We start from the raw sequence: 12,602 nt of genomic DNA on the forward strand, positions 1-12,602 counted from the left end.
CAAGACATTTCTCCTCCTCCTCCTCTCCTGGAATTCATTTCCCCGAGTCTCCCAGCTTTCAGAGCTGCCACAGAGAAGGTAGCATAAAGCGTAAATTCTCCGTGTGGCAGCTAGGGGGGTATCGGTAGTTGACAAAAGCACGTTTTTCGCGCTTGGCCGTCACAACCGATACTACCGTGCATGGAGCAAACAAAAAACTTTGTTTCCTTCCTCCAAGCTGTCGTACTTCGCCGTCATCGTCATGAGTGTTCCTTGCCTAAACTTCCGGGCTCATTCACAGTAGGTTTCAGATGCGGCATCTCGCGCTGTGGAATGTAATTGCGGTTTTTTTTTTCACCTTAGTTTAAGGTAGGCGCGTCGGCTTTCAATCGTGTAAATACGGCATTCATCTCAGTGCCAAGTTCGGGGTGCGCCTATTATGCGCGGAAATAAAAAATTGATATTTCACACCCAAACTGGGGGAGCGCCTATTATGCGAGTGAGCCTATTATGCGAGTAAATACAGTAAAATACCAAGAAAGGTAGAGATAAGATGTGCGCCGGTGACGCGGCATCCTGTTATCTGCAATCAGTGACGAAGCACCGATGCTTCGCGATGGGCCGATTAGGACATAGCCAGTGGCGCTCTGTAGGACAGATAGGAGTGAGAGCCTATTCCTGTCATGTACAAGCATCGCAATTGTGGCAATGCAGAAGAAAAAGTGATACCTGAGCGGTGTTCATGGCCGCGAAAGATCGAGCACTCTGAAAAGTTAGTGGCGCGGCGGCAGCGGCAATTGCGAACCATCGTCACGCGCGGCACTCGGAATCGCAAACGTTGTCGGAATAAATTTCCTTCAGAGTTGCAGGGGCAATTATCTCGACAGGAAATGGTGCATGCACACCAAAAACCAGTTAAAACTCATTTTATCGAGTTGCTGTTAGCCTCGGTAATCCAAAAATATGTCAAAAACATTTTTCACCGATTTCTCAAGATTGAATTTTGGACACAGCCACCAGTTTGGAGGAGCGATATCTCGGCTTCTATAGCAGCTACCACTCTAATTCCTTTTTTTTTTTTGCCACGAAGATAAAATCGCAAGTTCTCCAGTAATACTGCTTTTTAACCATTGTTTGTTTGCCAAAATTATCAAAATAAATTATCTGTCCCAGTTACCAAAATGAGCTGTTTGTTTTTGCAAGTTTGACAAGCCACAACTTTCTTCCAAATCATCCTAGAATGCTCATTTATGCCTTACTGCAGTCCTTCGTGATTCCACATTATTTAAGGATCAAACTCTTCTCCTCAAGACCTGATGTTTACTAACCATGCTTCCTCCAAACAAAAGATCAATCTTCTCTAATATATTTAAATCCACCTGTATTTGGTAAAAACAGTTTACAGTTTTGGAATGAGCATGAGAAAATGCACAAGTGGTGTAGATATGGTGCAAATTCGGCCATAAATAAGAACAAAATGGTTCTAAGAGGGTTGTCCCCCCTTAATATTTCTTCTACAGCCATGAAAATGCCATGGCATTATTCAGCTGTGAAAACCGATGAATACTTGGGCAACCGTACTATTTTCTCCCATTTCTCTTTCATTACAGCACATCCAGTGTAAAGTGCTGTCTTTGAACCATCTGTATAGAATACTGTGAAATCTTGTATCTTTCATTCAGTGCGAAGAACTCTTGTACTGTGTGTTTATGCGGTGTTTGTTTCTTATGAAAGTGGGTTAATGTGAAGTCGCACATAGAGGGGAAATGGTACCAGGGTAGCAGTGGGCTTGGTCTCTGGGCAATATTTGGAAGTGAATCCACTATATTTAATTCCTGGCATGCCTGTTCAAAACGGAGGATTAGTGGTCTGATTGCTCGGGGTTTGTTAAAGAGAGTTCTAGAGGGGCAGCTTGTGACTATTGAGTAACATCAATGTTTCGGTAGGGACCTTATATTCAGTACATATGCGCATGCAAGCATTGTTCTCCTGTCTGCGAGGGGCGGCTCATTTGTTTCAATATAAAGGCTATTTATCGGAGATGTTCAATACGCACCAGTAGAGAGGCTTAATTCTATGTTGTGTACTGGATCTAAACGCTTCCGATACAAGGGTCTCGCTGAACCGTAGACTATGCTTCCATAATCTAAGGTAGAGCATACCACAGACCAATAGGTATGTAAAAGGCATGTCCTGTCGGGCCCCCAGTGTTTTTTTGACAGTACTTTCAGTATGTTTAAGAGGGGACACTGGTCTTTCGGACCAAAAAATCGCGAAAAAATCACTTTTCAGAAAATGTGATTTGTGAAATCAATAGCTCTTTATCTACCTATCTGCCAAAGTTTTTCATCTCTAGGGTCGGTATTTTAGTCACAATGCCAATTTATACAATCGATGTCGCCCAAATTTGGTCCGAAAACGATCCCTGAAACAACCATTTTCCACGAGGTGTAGCTTCCATTTTGTGCGCGGCACCATAGGCATCTTGGTCTCATTCAAAAGAGCCGCCTTTCGTCTTCAAATTGCCGCCTCTGCTGTTTACATTCGCCCATTGGTCGCATAAAAAATTGCAAAAAAAAAATGTGGCATTTGCAATCCCATTAGCTTTCGGGGTGCACGTGACGATAAGGCGTCACCGCATTGGTGGAGCTGGCTGACAGCGTCTGCTCGGCGCGCCCGAGCCGCAGGGAGACGGCGGAAATGTGAAGCCGGCCGTGCTTGGTTCTGAACCGTGAGGTGCGTTCACAGCAAGAATTCATGAAAAAAGTGAAAAAAATAGTTGATTAATCATCTCAAGTGATCCTGCCCCGGCCGTGCGCGCTCAGGCCGACGAAAGTCGTGCGCCGAACGATCGTGTGTACGAGCTTGAAGTAGGCCTAGTGCGTTCCCCAGCACGGGAGACTGCTACTGCCCACCGCGACAGTGATATCACAGGCCGCAGATGAGCAGAAAGATAAGCTCAAAACAGAAAAAGCTTGAACTCGTGCCAACTCCAGCAACGAAGCGATAGACGGATTGTTTTTGTGATGATGACGGCAGCCCGGCGGACAGTCCGCTTGGCGAGGCAGAGTTCATAATAGTCAGATCTAAACAGTTTGCAGAGATTGGCAAAGCGTAAAACATACAGCGGCGATATTGGCATTTAAAAATGTGAACGGGGATAAGAAATTGCCATTATTCTCCAATGCGTAAACTGCAGGACCCGTCGTCTTCGTAGAGCTCGCCGCGCGTTTGCGCCGATCAGACCTTGTTCATAGTCCTTAGTGAATGCACTTGCGTCCAAGTGCAATGCAGAGCACTGGGAAGCAGCAAACAGCTCCAAATTATATTTCTTTTCCGAAATAAACATTCCTCACCGCGGTCTTGATGTGAGGACGTAGCAAAACGACGTAAGTAAAAAAAGAAAAAAAAAAAGTCGCTGCCTGCATGTGACTCGCGCAGCCGAAAAAGTGTCAACTGAATGTGCTGCAACTGCAAATCAAAATGGAAGAGCCAACATTTGGACGTTGGAAAGCAAAGAGACTACATTCCTGGAGGTGTACAGTTGAATCCCGCTATAACGAAATTCACGGTGCACGAAAAAAAATTCGTTCTCGCGGAACTTCGTTATCGCAAAAATTTGACGTGAAACGCAGAAAGAATTGCCCAAGCAGCAGCAAAGGCGTTTAATGCCAAAAATCTGTAAGCTTGGTTTGCTTACGCTTCACGGCGAGCAACGCCGTCACGCGATTTTCGCACTCGGTCAGCAAACCCATTGCAACATCGTCGTCTCGGACAGCAACGAAATTCCTGATGACATCAAAAGCGTCCATCACCTGTACGGCGGTTGCCGCAGCCGGCGCTTCCTGTACGTCGTCGTCTTCTTCATCGGAAGAGTCCTTATCATTCCGGGCAGCTTTTATGATCTGCTCATCACTCACATCTTTGTGAACAACAACACAAGCGTCAGCGCCGATGTATTCGTCGAGCTCGAGATTAGGCGGCACGGTTCCTATTTCTCCCAGCGTTTTCCAGGCGGCCGCGATCCCCGGAGCCGGTGACGCCTCTTCGTCGTCGTCTGTAACGCCTGGTGTTAGGCCAGCAGAGTGTACGGGTCGACCTTCGGCAAATCCGGCGTGCCTGAAACAGTTCACAATTACTGAGCGCCCCAGTGTGCTCCAGGCAGCAGACGTAATCTGCAGTGCCACGTACAAGTCCACCTTCGTGTCTCGGCCGGTTTCAGTGTTAAAAAGCAGCTGCTGAATTAACCTCCCGCGGTAAGCGCGCTGCAGGCTAAGAATCACGCCCTGATCGAGAGGCTGTAAGACAGACGTGCAATTGGGAGGGAAAAACCTCAGCTCCGTGTTAGTGAGCTTGACTTCGTCGGAGTGATGCGCTGAACAATTGTCCAAAAGCAAGCAAACTTTACCGCCCTGCCGCTTCATGTCACGGTCGAATGCCATCATCCACTCGGTGAAAATAGCGCGGGTCATCCATGACTTGTTGTTCGCCTTGTACTGCACAGGTAGGCTACGAGTTCCCTTAAAACAGCGCGGCTTGGCACTTTTGCCTATGACTAACGGCGGACGCTTGTCCGAGCCATCCATGTTCGTGCAAAGCAGCACTGTGATGCGTTTTTTGCTGTGTTTGCCGCCGTGACAGCGCTGCCCCTTGAAGTCGAGCGTCCTAGCCGGCAACATCTCGTAGAATAGCCCGGTCTCGTCGGCGTTGTAAATGTCTGCAGGCGCGAAGTTGCTTAAAATTCCGGCCATGTTACTCGCCTTCCAAGCAGCTGCTCCGTCCGCGTCTGCTGACATTGACTCGCCGCACAACACTTTTCCAACGATGTTATGGCGGGCCTTGAAACGGTTTAGCCAGCCAATGCTGGCTTTAAAATCATCAATGCCAAGTAGGCATGCATAGTTCAAGGCTTTCTGCTGGACGATGCTTCCGGACAGGGGGACGTTGCTGGCTCGTGCTTCCACAAACCACGCATGCACTGCTTTGTCCAACTCTTCATGGAGGGGCCGCGTCACCTTTTTGTGCTTCGAGGATGTGCCTGAAGCAAGTGCCATTCTCACGCTGTCCTTATTGCCTAGAATCGTTGACAGCGAACTTGCAGGAATTCCGAAGTCTTCAGCAATTGCCGCTTTCTTCCTTCCGCTTTCTGCTTGGGCGATTATTTGAGCTTTTTGCTCAAGGGAAAGAGTTTTGCGTTTTTTCACTTGCGTTGCCATCGTGTCCTGCGGATGAAAACTCGTCGTTGTCGAAGAGAAAGGCAGCGAGTGAACAACGCGACCACGACACAAAGCCAAAATGGCGGAACTGCAATCACGTGATTTCATGCTTAATGTGGCTTTGGATTTGACTTGGACTTCTCGCCAATAAAACTAGTTTCGGTTTCGATTTTGAACGCGAAAATTTCGTTGAAGCGGAAACGCTCTGCAAAAATGGTTCGTTGTGCAGAGAAATTTAGGCCATTAATTCTTATAGGATACTCGCGGGGAATAAAAATTATTCGTTGTCGCGGAAATTTCGTTGTGGCGGTATTCGTTGTGGCGGGATTCAACTGTATAGCCATTTTAAAATGTAAATGTGTGCATTGCACCAGTGAATGTCTGTTAAATATACCTCTGCTTCTTTTTTGCTCTTTTCTCAAAACATGCATTGTCGACCCCTGCACTACTGCAGATAGAGTAATAATTTCTTTTTCAGCATGAAGCCAAATATGTGGAGCACACAATGTTGCAAGTAGATTTTTTAATTTCTTGTTCAAAATTTTTAAAATGGCTTTTTTTTTTGTGATCATTATATGCAATATTTTGAACTTTGAACATTGTTATGCAATAAAACAAGAAATAATTGCTCAATCAGAAAACTGCTTGCAACATTGTGTTCCTTCTTTCTAGTGTCCAGCAATGTGTTCATCTGAAGTTTCTCTTCAGACGTCATTTTGCAATTGTTCTTGTAAGAATTAGACTAATTGGTGTAATTATCTCCTGAAATAATTGGATCACAAAATGAAAATAATTACAGTTTTGAAATCTGCACAAAAAACTGCACAAAGAACTACACAAACCCACCAAGTGCATCAATTTTGATTGGTAAATAAGGAAAATAGTTTTAAGACCAGTGTCCCCCCATTAAAAACTGAGATGCTTTTTTTTTTAGGGTGTTTATGTGGGGTAAAAATGTTAACTTTTTATCAAAGGTAATGCCCAAAATGTATGTTTATTTTTTACAGGAAGTAGGGTTTTCAAGTGTAGGTTTGGGGCAGTAGGCAAGCCTCGTTTGAGCGAGAACAGGACAGCTACTGATTTTTGTGGAGAGAACTGGAAACCATTTTTATGGCACATGATGTATGTACAATCAGCGATGCAGCCATACGCTCGGCCTTCTCAAGCAATCGACCACTCAGGTCGCCAGGATGATCACGCGTGTGTCGCAGAAGAGGAGCGGTATGCGAGAGGGGGATACCCTGCGCCTGGTTCAGTTCCTGGTACTCAGTCGCGTAGGCTACGCCCTCCCGTATTTCAACCTCAACAAAGGAGAAGTGGAAAGTGCAGATATCATCATCCGCAAAGCTTACAAGACAGCCCTGCACCTACCAATGAACACCTCTAACGCAAAACTACTAGCTCTTGGCGTTCACAACACCTTCGAAGAGATCAAAGAAGCCCAACTGGTCACGCAGATAGCCAGGCTCCAGCAGACTCCTACGGGGCGCTCGCTTCTTAGGTGACTGGGGCTAGGTGCAACTGCGGAAATCGAGAATCATACTGCGAGCATACCGGACGCAATTCGTCAGACGCTAAAGGTTAGCTCCCCTCCCCAGAACATGGACCCCAATTTGCACGTGGCCCGTAGAGCAGCCCGGGGGAAGTATGTACAACTAAATTTAGCTACAAGATCCACAACGGTATACACGGACGCGGCTCCGTATACAGGAAGCTCACATAATAGTGCAGTGGCGGTAGCTATTGATTCCAACCTAAAGGAACTAGCTAGCGCCTCAGTTAGGGAATGCACGGTAACCGAAAGGGAGGAGCTGGCCGTTGCTCTTGCGGTGGTAGCCGGGTATCGAAGCAATACGTCCCTTACCATTCTTACAGATTCTAGAGAAGCGTGCCGTAACTACATGAATGGCCGCATAGGTCGCGCCGCGCTCAGGCTCCTCCAGAGCGCGACCCCATCAAAAGTCAAACACAACATCTACAGGGTGCCAGGACACACCGACATAGCAGGGAACGAACGCGCCGATCAGGTAGCTCGAGGGTACACGAGCCGAGCTTCCTCCCAATCGGACGATCTACCCGAGCGAGTCGGCCCTACGTACTCAGACATTCTGAACTACTATAAGGGGGTACGGATCCGCTATCTGCCGCCTCATCGGGATCTAAAACAACAAGAGGCCGTGTACTGGCGAAGACTGCAGACAGGAACATTCCCTAACCTGCATACCTTAAGCAAACTTTACCCGTCACAATATCGAGACACCTGCCCATGGTGTGGTAGCAAACCTTCGCTATACCACATCACGTAGCAATGTAAAAATAACGACAGCTTTCGCAAAGACCCGAGTGCGGAACAGTGGGAGAGCCGGCTCTCCAGCGGCGATTTGGATTGCCAACTAGTTCTAATCCAGCACGCCCAGCGAGCAGCGAAGCTCAGTGGAGCCCTGGAATAGGGGCACCGACCCTGTGAGAAGACTGAAGATGGAACTCTTCTGCTACTAGCACAAGACCCTCCTAGAGAAACTAACATATTTCCTATCCTATCCAGTCTTTAGGCATCCCCAAGTCTAAGGTCACAAGCCTGCAGAACTGTAACCTGTATGCTCTCAAGTCTCAACTATTTCTGAGCACTTCAAATTGTGAAACTTGTCGTGCACTACTGAATGAATACAAAGTTGTAACTCTGCTATGAGCACATGTCAGGTCAGCCTAGCAAATTGTCTAACATGCATGCCAATGCATGGAACAACATCCGCAGAATGGCACAGATAAATACAGGGTGCACATCATAGAGGTAGTCCCACTCAGTCTGGGAAATGCAGTGAAACTGAGGAGCGAACCAAACGTGGAGAGAGAGAGTAGACCACTTGCCGCAATGGACAGGAGTGCACTCCATGTGTTGAAAAGGGGAACCAGGTGACCGTTGAGCACTATCATCTGCAGCTGTGGAGACTCGAGCAGGAACCGCAACACCTGCAGCGCCAGCTCTGTATTGCAGGTGTTCGGCTGAACACAGAAGCGCACCCGTCGGCCCTTGACTGGAGTCTGTGTCCTCTGCAGAGTGGCACAACCCACACGCACACATGAGCAAGTGGTGCGTCAACTCTTTCCTTACCGCAGGAAAAACAGGCCACTTCAGGGTGCAGTGCATAACATTTTTTTTCTTTATCACAGCCCAGCATAAAGTAGCCAATCCTCTTTGTACCGACAAAAAACAGCAATTCCTAAAGGAAAAAAAATCCTATATTTGCCAACCCTGCAAACCTCACACAAAAATTCACAAAAATATTAGACACAACAGTCAAAAACTAGAATAAAGAAAACTATACAAGTTTTGTGTGTTCCTATGCCACACACTAGCACAAAAAAAGTTGCAGAACCTTTTCTGCTGAACCTTTTGATGAGTAAACAAAATATCAGTTTCTCGCGTGCACAGCTTTGGCTTACTCAATAGTGCATTGCCACGGTATACCATCATGCAGAAAACTGCCCTCTACACTGCAAGTGGCACGGAATTGTGCACAAAACGCTCTGTAGTACTTTCAAAGTGGCTTGGAATAGCAGAAACGAAAGCTACCAAATCTACAGATGGCCACCTTTTGACAGTTCAGGCTGAGCGCAGCAATCATCTCTGTTAGCAGTAAAATGAGATGAATGGATGCCTTTTATCACAAAGCATCACACACGCCCACAGGGTCCAGTGTTTAACTTGCGAAATATCGAGAACACTACTATTGCTGAGCAAGGTCACAGCAAGACGAGGACACTGCCTTGGGCATAGCTCACGTTTTCAATTCATCTGTGTAGAAAGGGTCCGTGCAAAGTCAAAAAAACACTATGTGGGTGACAAAAAAAGAATCAATTCTTAAACTGACATACAACTCTTTCGCAGCATACTTGATGGCATCACTTGTACAGAACGCAGGCATTCCGTGCCATCATTCAAATGCAACGATTTGAACAGGCGTGGTAAGAATTAAGCTGACATCATTCAGCCTGTGAATTGCTGCACTCACTATCCAGAGGCCCTCACCCACCAAGAGCACACAGTGACCACTGATGTGCATAGCAGCATGCTTTGAGAAATGAGGGTCACCAAGTGAGTGCGATGTCTGCTCAATAAAACCTGGACCAGCACAAATTTCACTGTACTATGGCATAATCACCCTCCAATCACCCCACCCAACTCTTCCCTTTACCAGTAGCAGGCCAGGGTCTCTGCTGCCAGCCACCCTCCACTTTCATCAAAGCACTTGCTATCTCTGGTGTGACCTGGTGTTCAACAAGTTTGCTTTATTTGAAACAGGCCGGCGCCATCCACAAACCCAAAAAAATCCAATGACACCATGATAACAACAAACACCCTTTGAAGCAAATATTGCTATAACCCGCTAACACAATCTTGGCTGACCACATGGTTTTGTTAATGGATGGATGATATGAAGTTTCTACTCTCGCAAAAAACATCATGATACTTTTTTTCACATAATGGAGGGCTTCCTCCTTTTCACTTTGGAGGAGGGCTTCCTCCAAAGTGATGTCAGCTCTTCTTGAAGAAAGCAGGTTCGTTACGCGATAGATAGATAGATTTATTGAAAGAAAAAGGCAGAGAGGTTGGCCCGAATAATTCAAATCTGGCCTGCTACTCTGCACTGGGGAAGGGGAAGGAGAGAAGAAAGAAGGTCATGATGGGTGACGATGTGAAAGAAGGCATATGAAATATATATACAGACACAGCAGCTTGCTTTACAAGCGCGAATCAAGTCCGCTGGCGCTCAAATAACGGCAAAGAGCACGCACTGCCTGGACGCCCTTCCCCTTGTCCTGCCAAGCGCCCAGCAGCAGTTCCTCCGACAGAGGTCTCTTGTCCAAATGCTTCAAGGAAGCAGCTAGCACATTTCTTTCGTTCACATACGCTGGGCACACCAATAATACATGGTCCACAGTCTCTGGGATGCCACAAGTTGAACATTCCGGTGAGTCCATCTGTCCAATTAAATGTAAGTACTTGCACGTGAAAGCCACGTTTAAACGAAGTCTATGTATCAAGCATGCCTGATGACGCGGAATATCACGCGGAACATTAAATTTAAATGTTCGATCGAGCTGTCTTAGACGGATGTGTCGGGCGTCTGGTTGTGCCCAGTAAGCTGCTGTAGCAATATTCATACAACTCTTTAGAAGACACGTCGTATCCGCTCTTGAAAAAGGCAAAGCTGTTTGGAAGCCAATGATGAGTGCGCTTTTCGCTTCAACATCGGCCTGCTCATTCCCATGGAGGCCGCAGTGGGCAGGGATCCATTGAAACATTATCATGTGGCCTTGCAGCTGGGCAGATGTGATGAGCTCCATAATGTTTAGTGCCAGGGACTGATAGGCAGTGTGGCGTAAGAAGTTTTCCAAAATTTGTAATGCAGTCTTCGAGTCCGTGAATATACACCATTTTTGAGGTGGTTCCCCACATATGTAGCGAATAGATTCCCGAATAGCTATAAGTTCAGCAGCGGTTGATGTAGAGGTATGTCCCAAAGGAAATGCAGAGTCGTTTTCTGAGCTGGTATGACTACAGCTGCAGCGGATGCCTGTGCTGACACAGATCCATCGGTGTATACGTGAATATAATTGGGATATTCTGACCAGATGTGTGCCAGAGTAAGTTGTTTGAGTCCACTAATTGGTACCATTGATTTCTTTAGTATTCCGGGAACACGATATGGGAGGGCATATCCTGTAGGTATTTACGACTGATGGCAGCGGAGTGCACTTGTAAAACTGCAGTCCGGCCTCTCATTCAGAATCTTGCTGAGTGGGTGAAAACGGTGTCTTGTAAGTGCTCGTAAATATACACGAAGTGGTTCGTGTGACAAGTATATGGACATTGGGCGAGCATGTGCCTCTTCAACTGTGCCTTTGTTAGAGGTGCATCTGGGCAGTCCAAGGCATATTTTCAGTGCCTGCGCTTGCACGCTCTCTAAAGTCCGCAAGCAGGAAATGCTCATACTAGAGAGTACTGGGAGACTGTACCGGATGTAGCCAACAAACAGAGCCTCGTAAAGCCGTATTAAGGAGCGCTCAGTTAGACCCCATTTAATGTCAGCTATGTAACGAAGTACATGGCAAAAATTAATTAGCATTTTCTTCACCATAGCAATATGTTTCGACCAATATAGTCTGTGGTCAATAATTACTCTCAAGAACCTTTGCCTGGAGACTTATGGTATTACGACTCCATGAAGGGTAATCGGGTAGCAGCTGACACATTTTCCCGTAAACGCGATCACTGCACACTTTTCTGCCGCTAAAAATAAACCTTGACGCCGTAAGTACATCAATGCTGATGACACAGCTCGTTGCAGTCTTGCACGTAGTTGTGGGCGCGTCGAACCAGAGGCCCAGATGCAGATGTCATCAGCATATGCACTTATGTGGATGTTAGTTGGCAGTTCACTCACCAGGCCAATTAGCGCAACGTTAAATAAAGTTGGGCTGAGAACTCCTCCCTGTGGAACTCCACGACTGATCTGAAAGCGGGTAGTATCTCCTTCAGGCGTAGCCATGTAAACAGAGCGGCCGCTGAGATAGCTTACAATCCACAAGTACAGCCGGCCACCAACTCCCACGTCGTCAAGTCCATCAAGAATAGCTTCATGGAGGACGTTGTCGTAAGAGTAAACACAGTAACCAAGCCAGTGAGAAAGGAAACGCGAGATCAAGTGAAATTAGACAACACCCTGGGTAATGGTCGTAGAGCTTGGCCTGCAATAAACATTATCAATGCATTCTCTTTGTAAGCCACATTCAGTGACGCTACCATGCCACTATACAAGGTCACCGAGCATAAGCCCCAGAAACAAAAGGCAGGGCATGCCTTTTCGTCAAGTGGAAACAATGAGGCACAAAAACTGCCACACCCAAGCAAAGCTGTACCTTGAATGCTTAGAATCCCAGGTGGGACCCCTTCTATGATGGCAAAGAATGGCAGCACTCATTTGCAAGTAATGCAGAAGAATAAAATTTTCATCCTTGGCAGAATTCCAAATACAGGTCATTAAAGGGAAGCTGCACCGGTTTTAGAATTTGATGCGCTTCAGAGCGTCGAATCTGCAGGGTTTGTATGTGAAGTACACAAATTATTTTGGCTTCAGCTTTTGAAATAATGACGTAATCATCGATTAAAGTTGCTACCGCGTTCAGGCTTCTCCGCAGTGCACAGCGCTGGAGGGGGGATGTCAGTAGCAGACGACAGGAGTACGACAGGCGGTAGTGACGTCAAGGACGGCGTCTACCTCTCTTCCGCTTCTATTGCCCGAGCAGGCCATGCATCACCTGTCGCTTGCAGGCTACGCAGTGCACCTTTTTCTTGTCTCACGCTTGTTTTTTTAAATTACCGCAAGCTTTTTCAGTGCATCT

General features: G+C 46.7%; 1 protein-coding gene across 1 annotated transcript in view; it reads right to left on the reverse strand.

Moving 5' to 3' along the window:
- Window positions 1-12,602, reverse strand: part of LOC146182955 (condensin-2 complex subunit G2-like) — a 145,565-nt gene that overhangs the window by 29,684 nt on the left and 103,279 nt on the right. Inside the window, exon 17 of the mRNA XM_084608985.1 lies at window positions 8,064-8,246. Within this exon, the coding sequence (XP_084465111.1) occupies window positions 8,064-8,246 (183 nt within the window). The remainder of the gene's footprint in view (window positions 1-8,063; window positions 8,247-12,602) is intronic.

The sequence above is a fragment of the Amblyomma maculatum genome, chromosome 7 (assembly GCF_055883805.1).
Source record: "Amblyomma maculatum isolate TAMU_Amacu chromosome 7, ASM5588380v1, whole genome shotgun sequence".
NCBI classification, from domain to species: Eukaryota; Metazoa; Arthropoda; class Arachnida; order Ixodida; family Ixodidae; genus Amblyomma; species Amblyomma maculatum.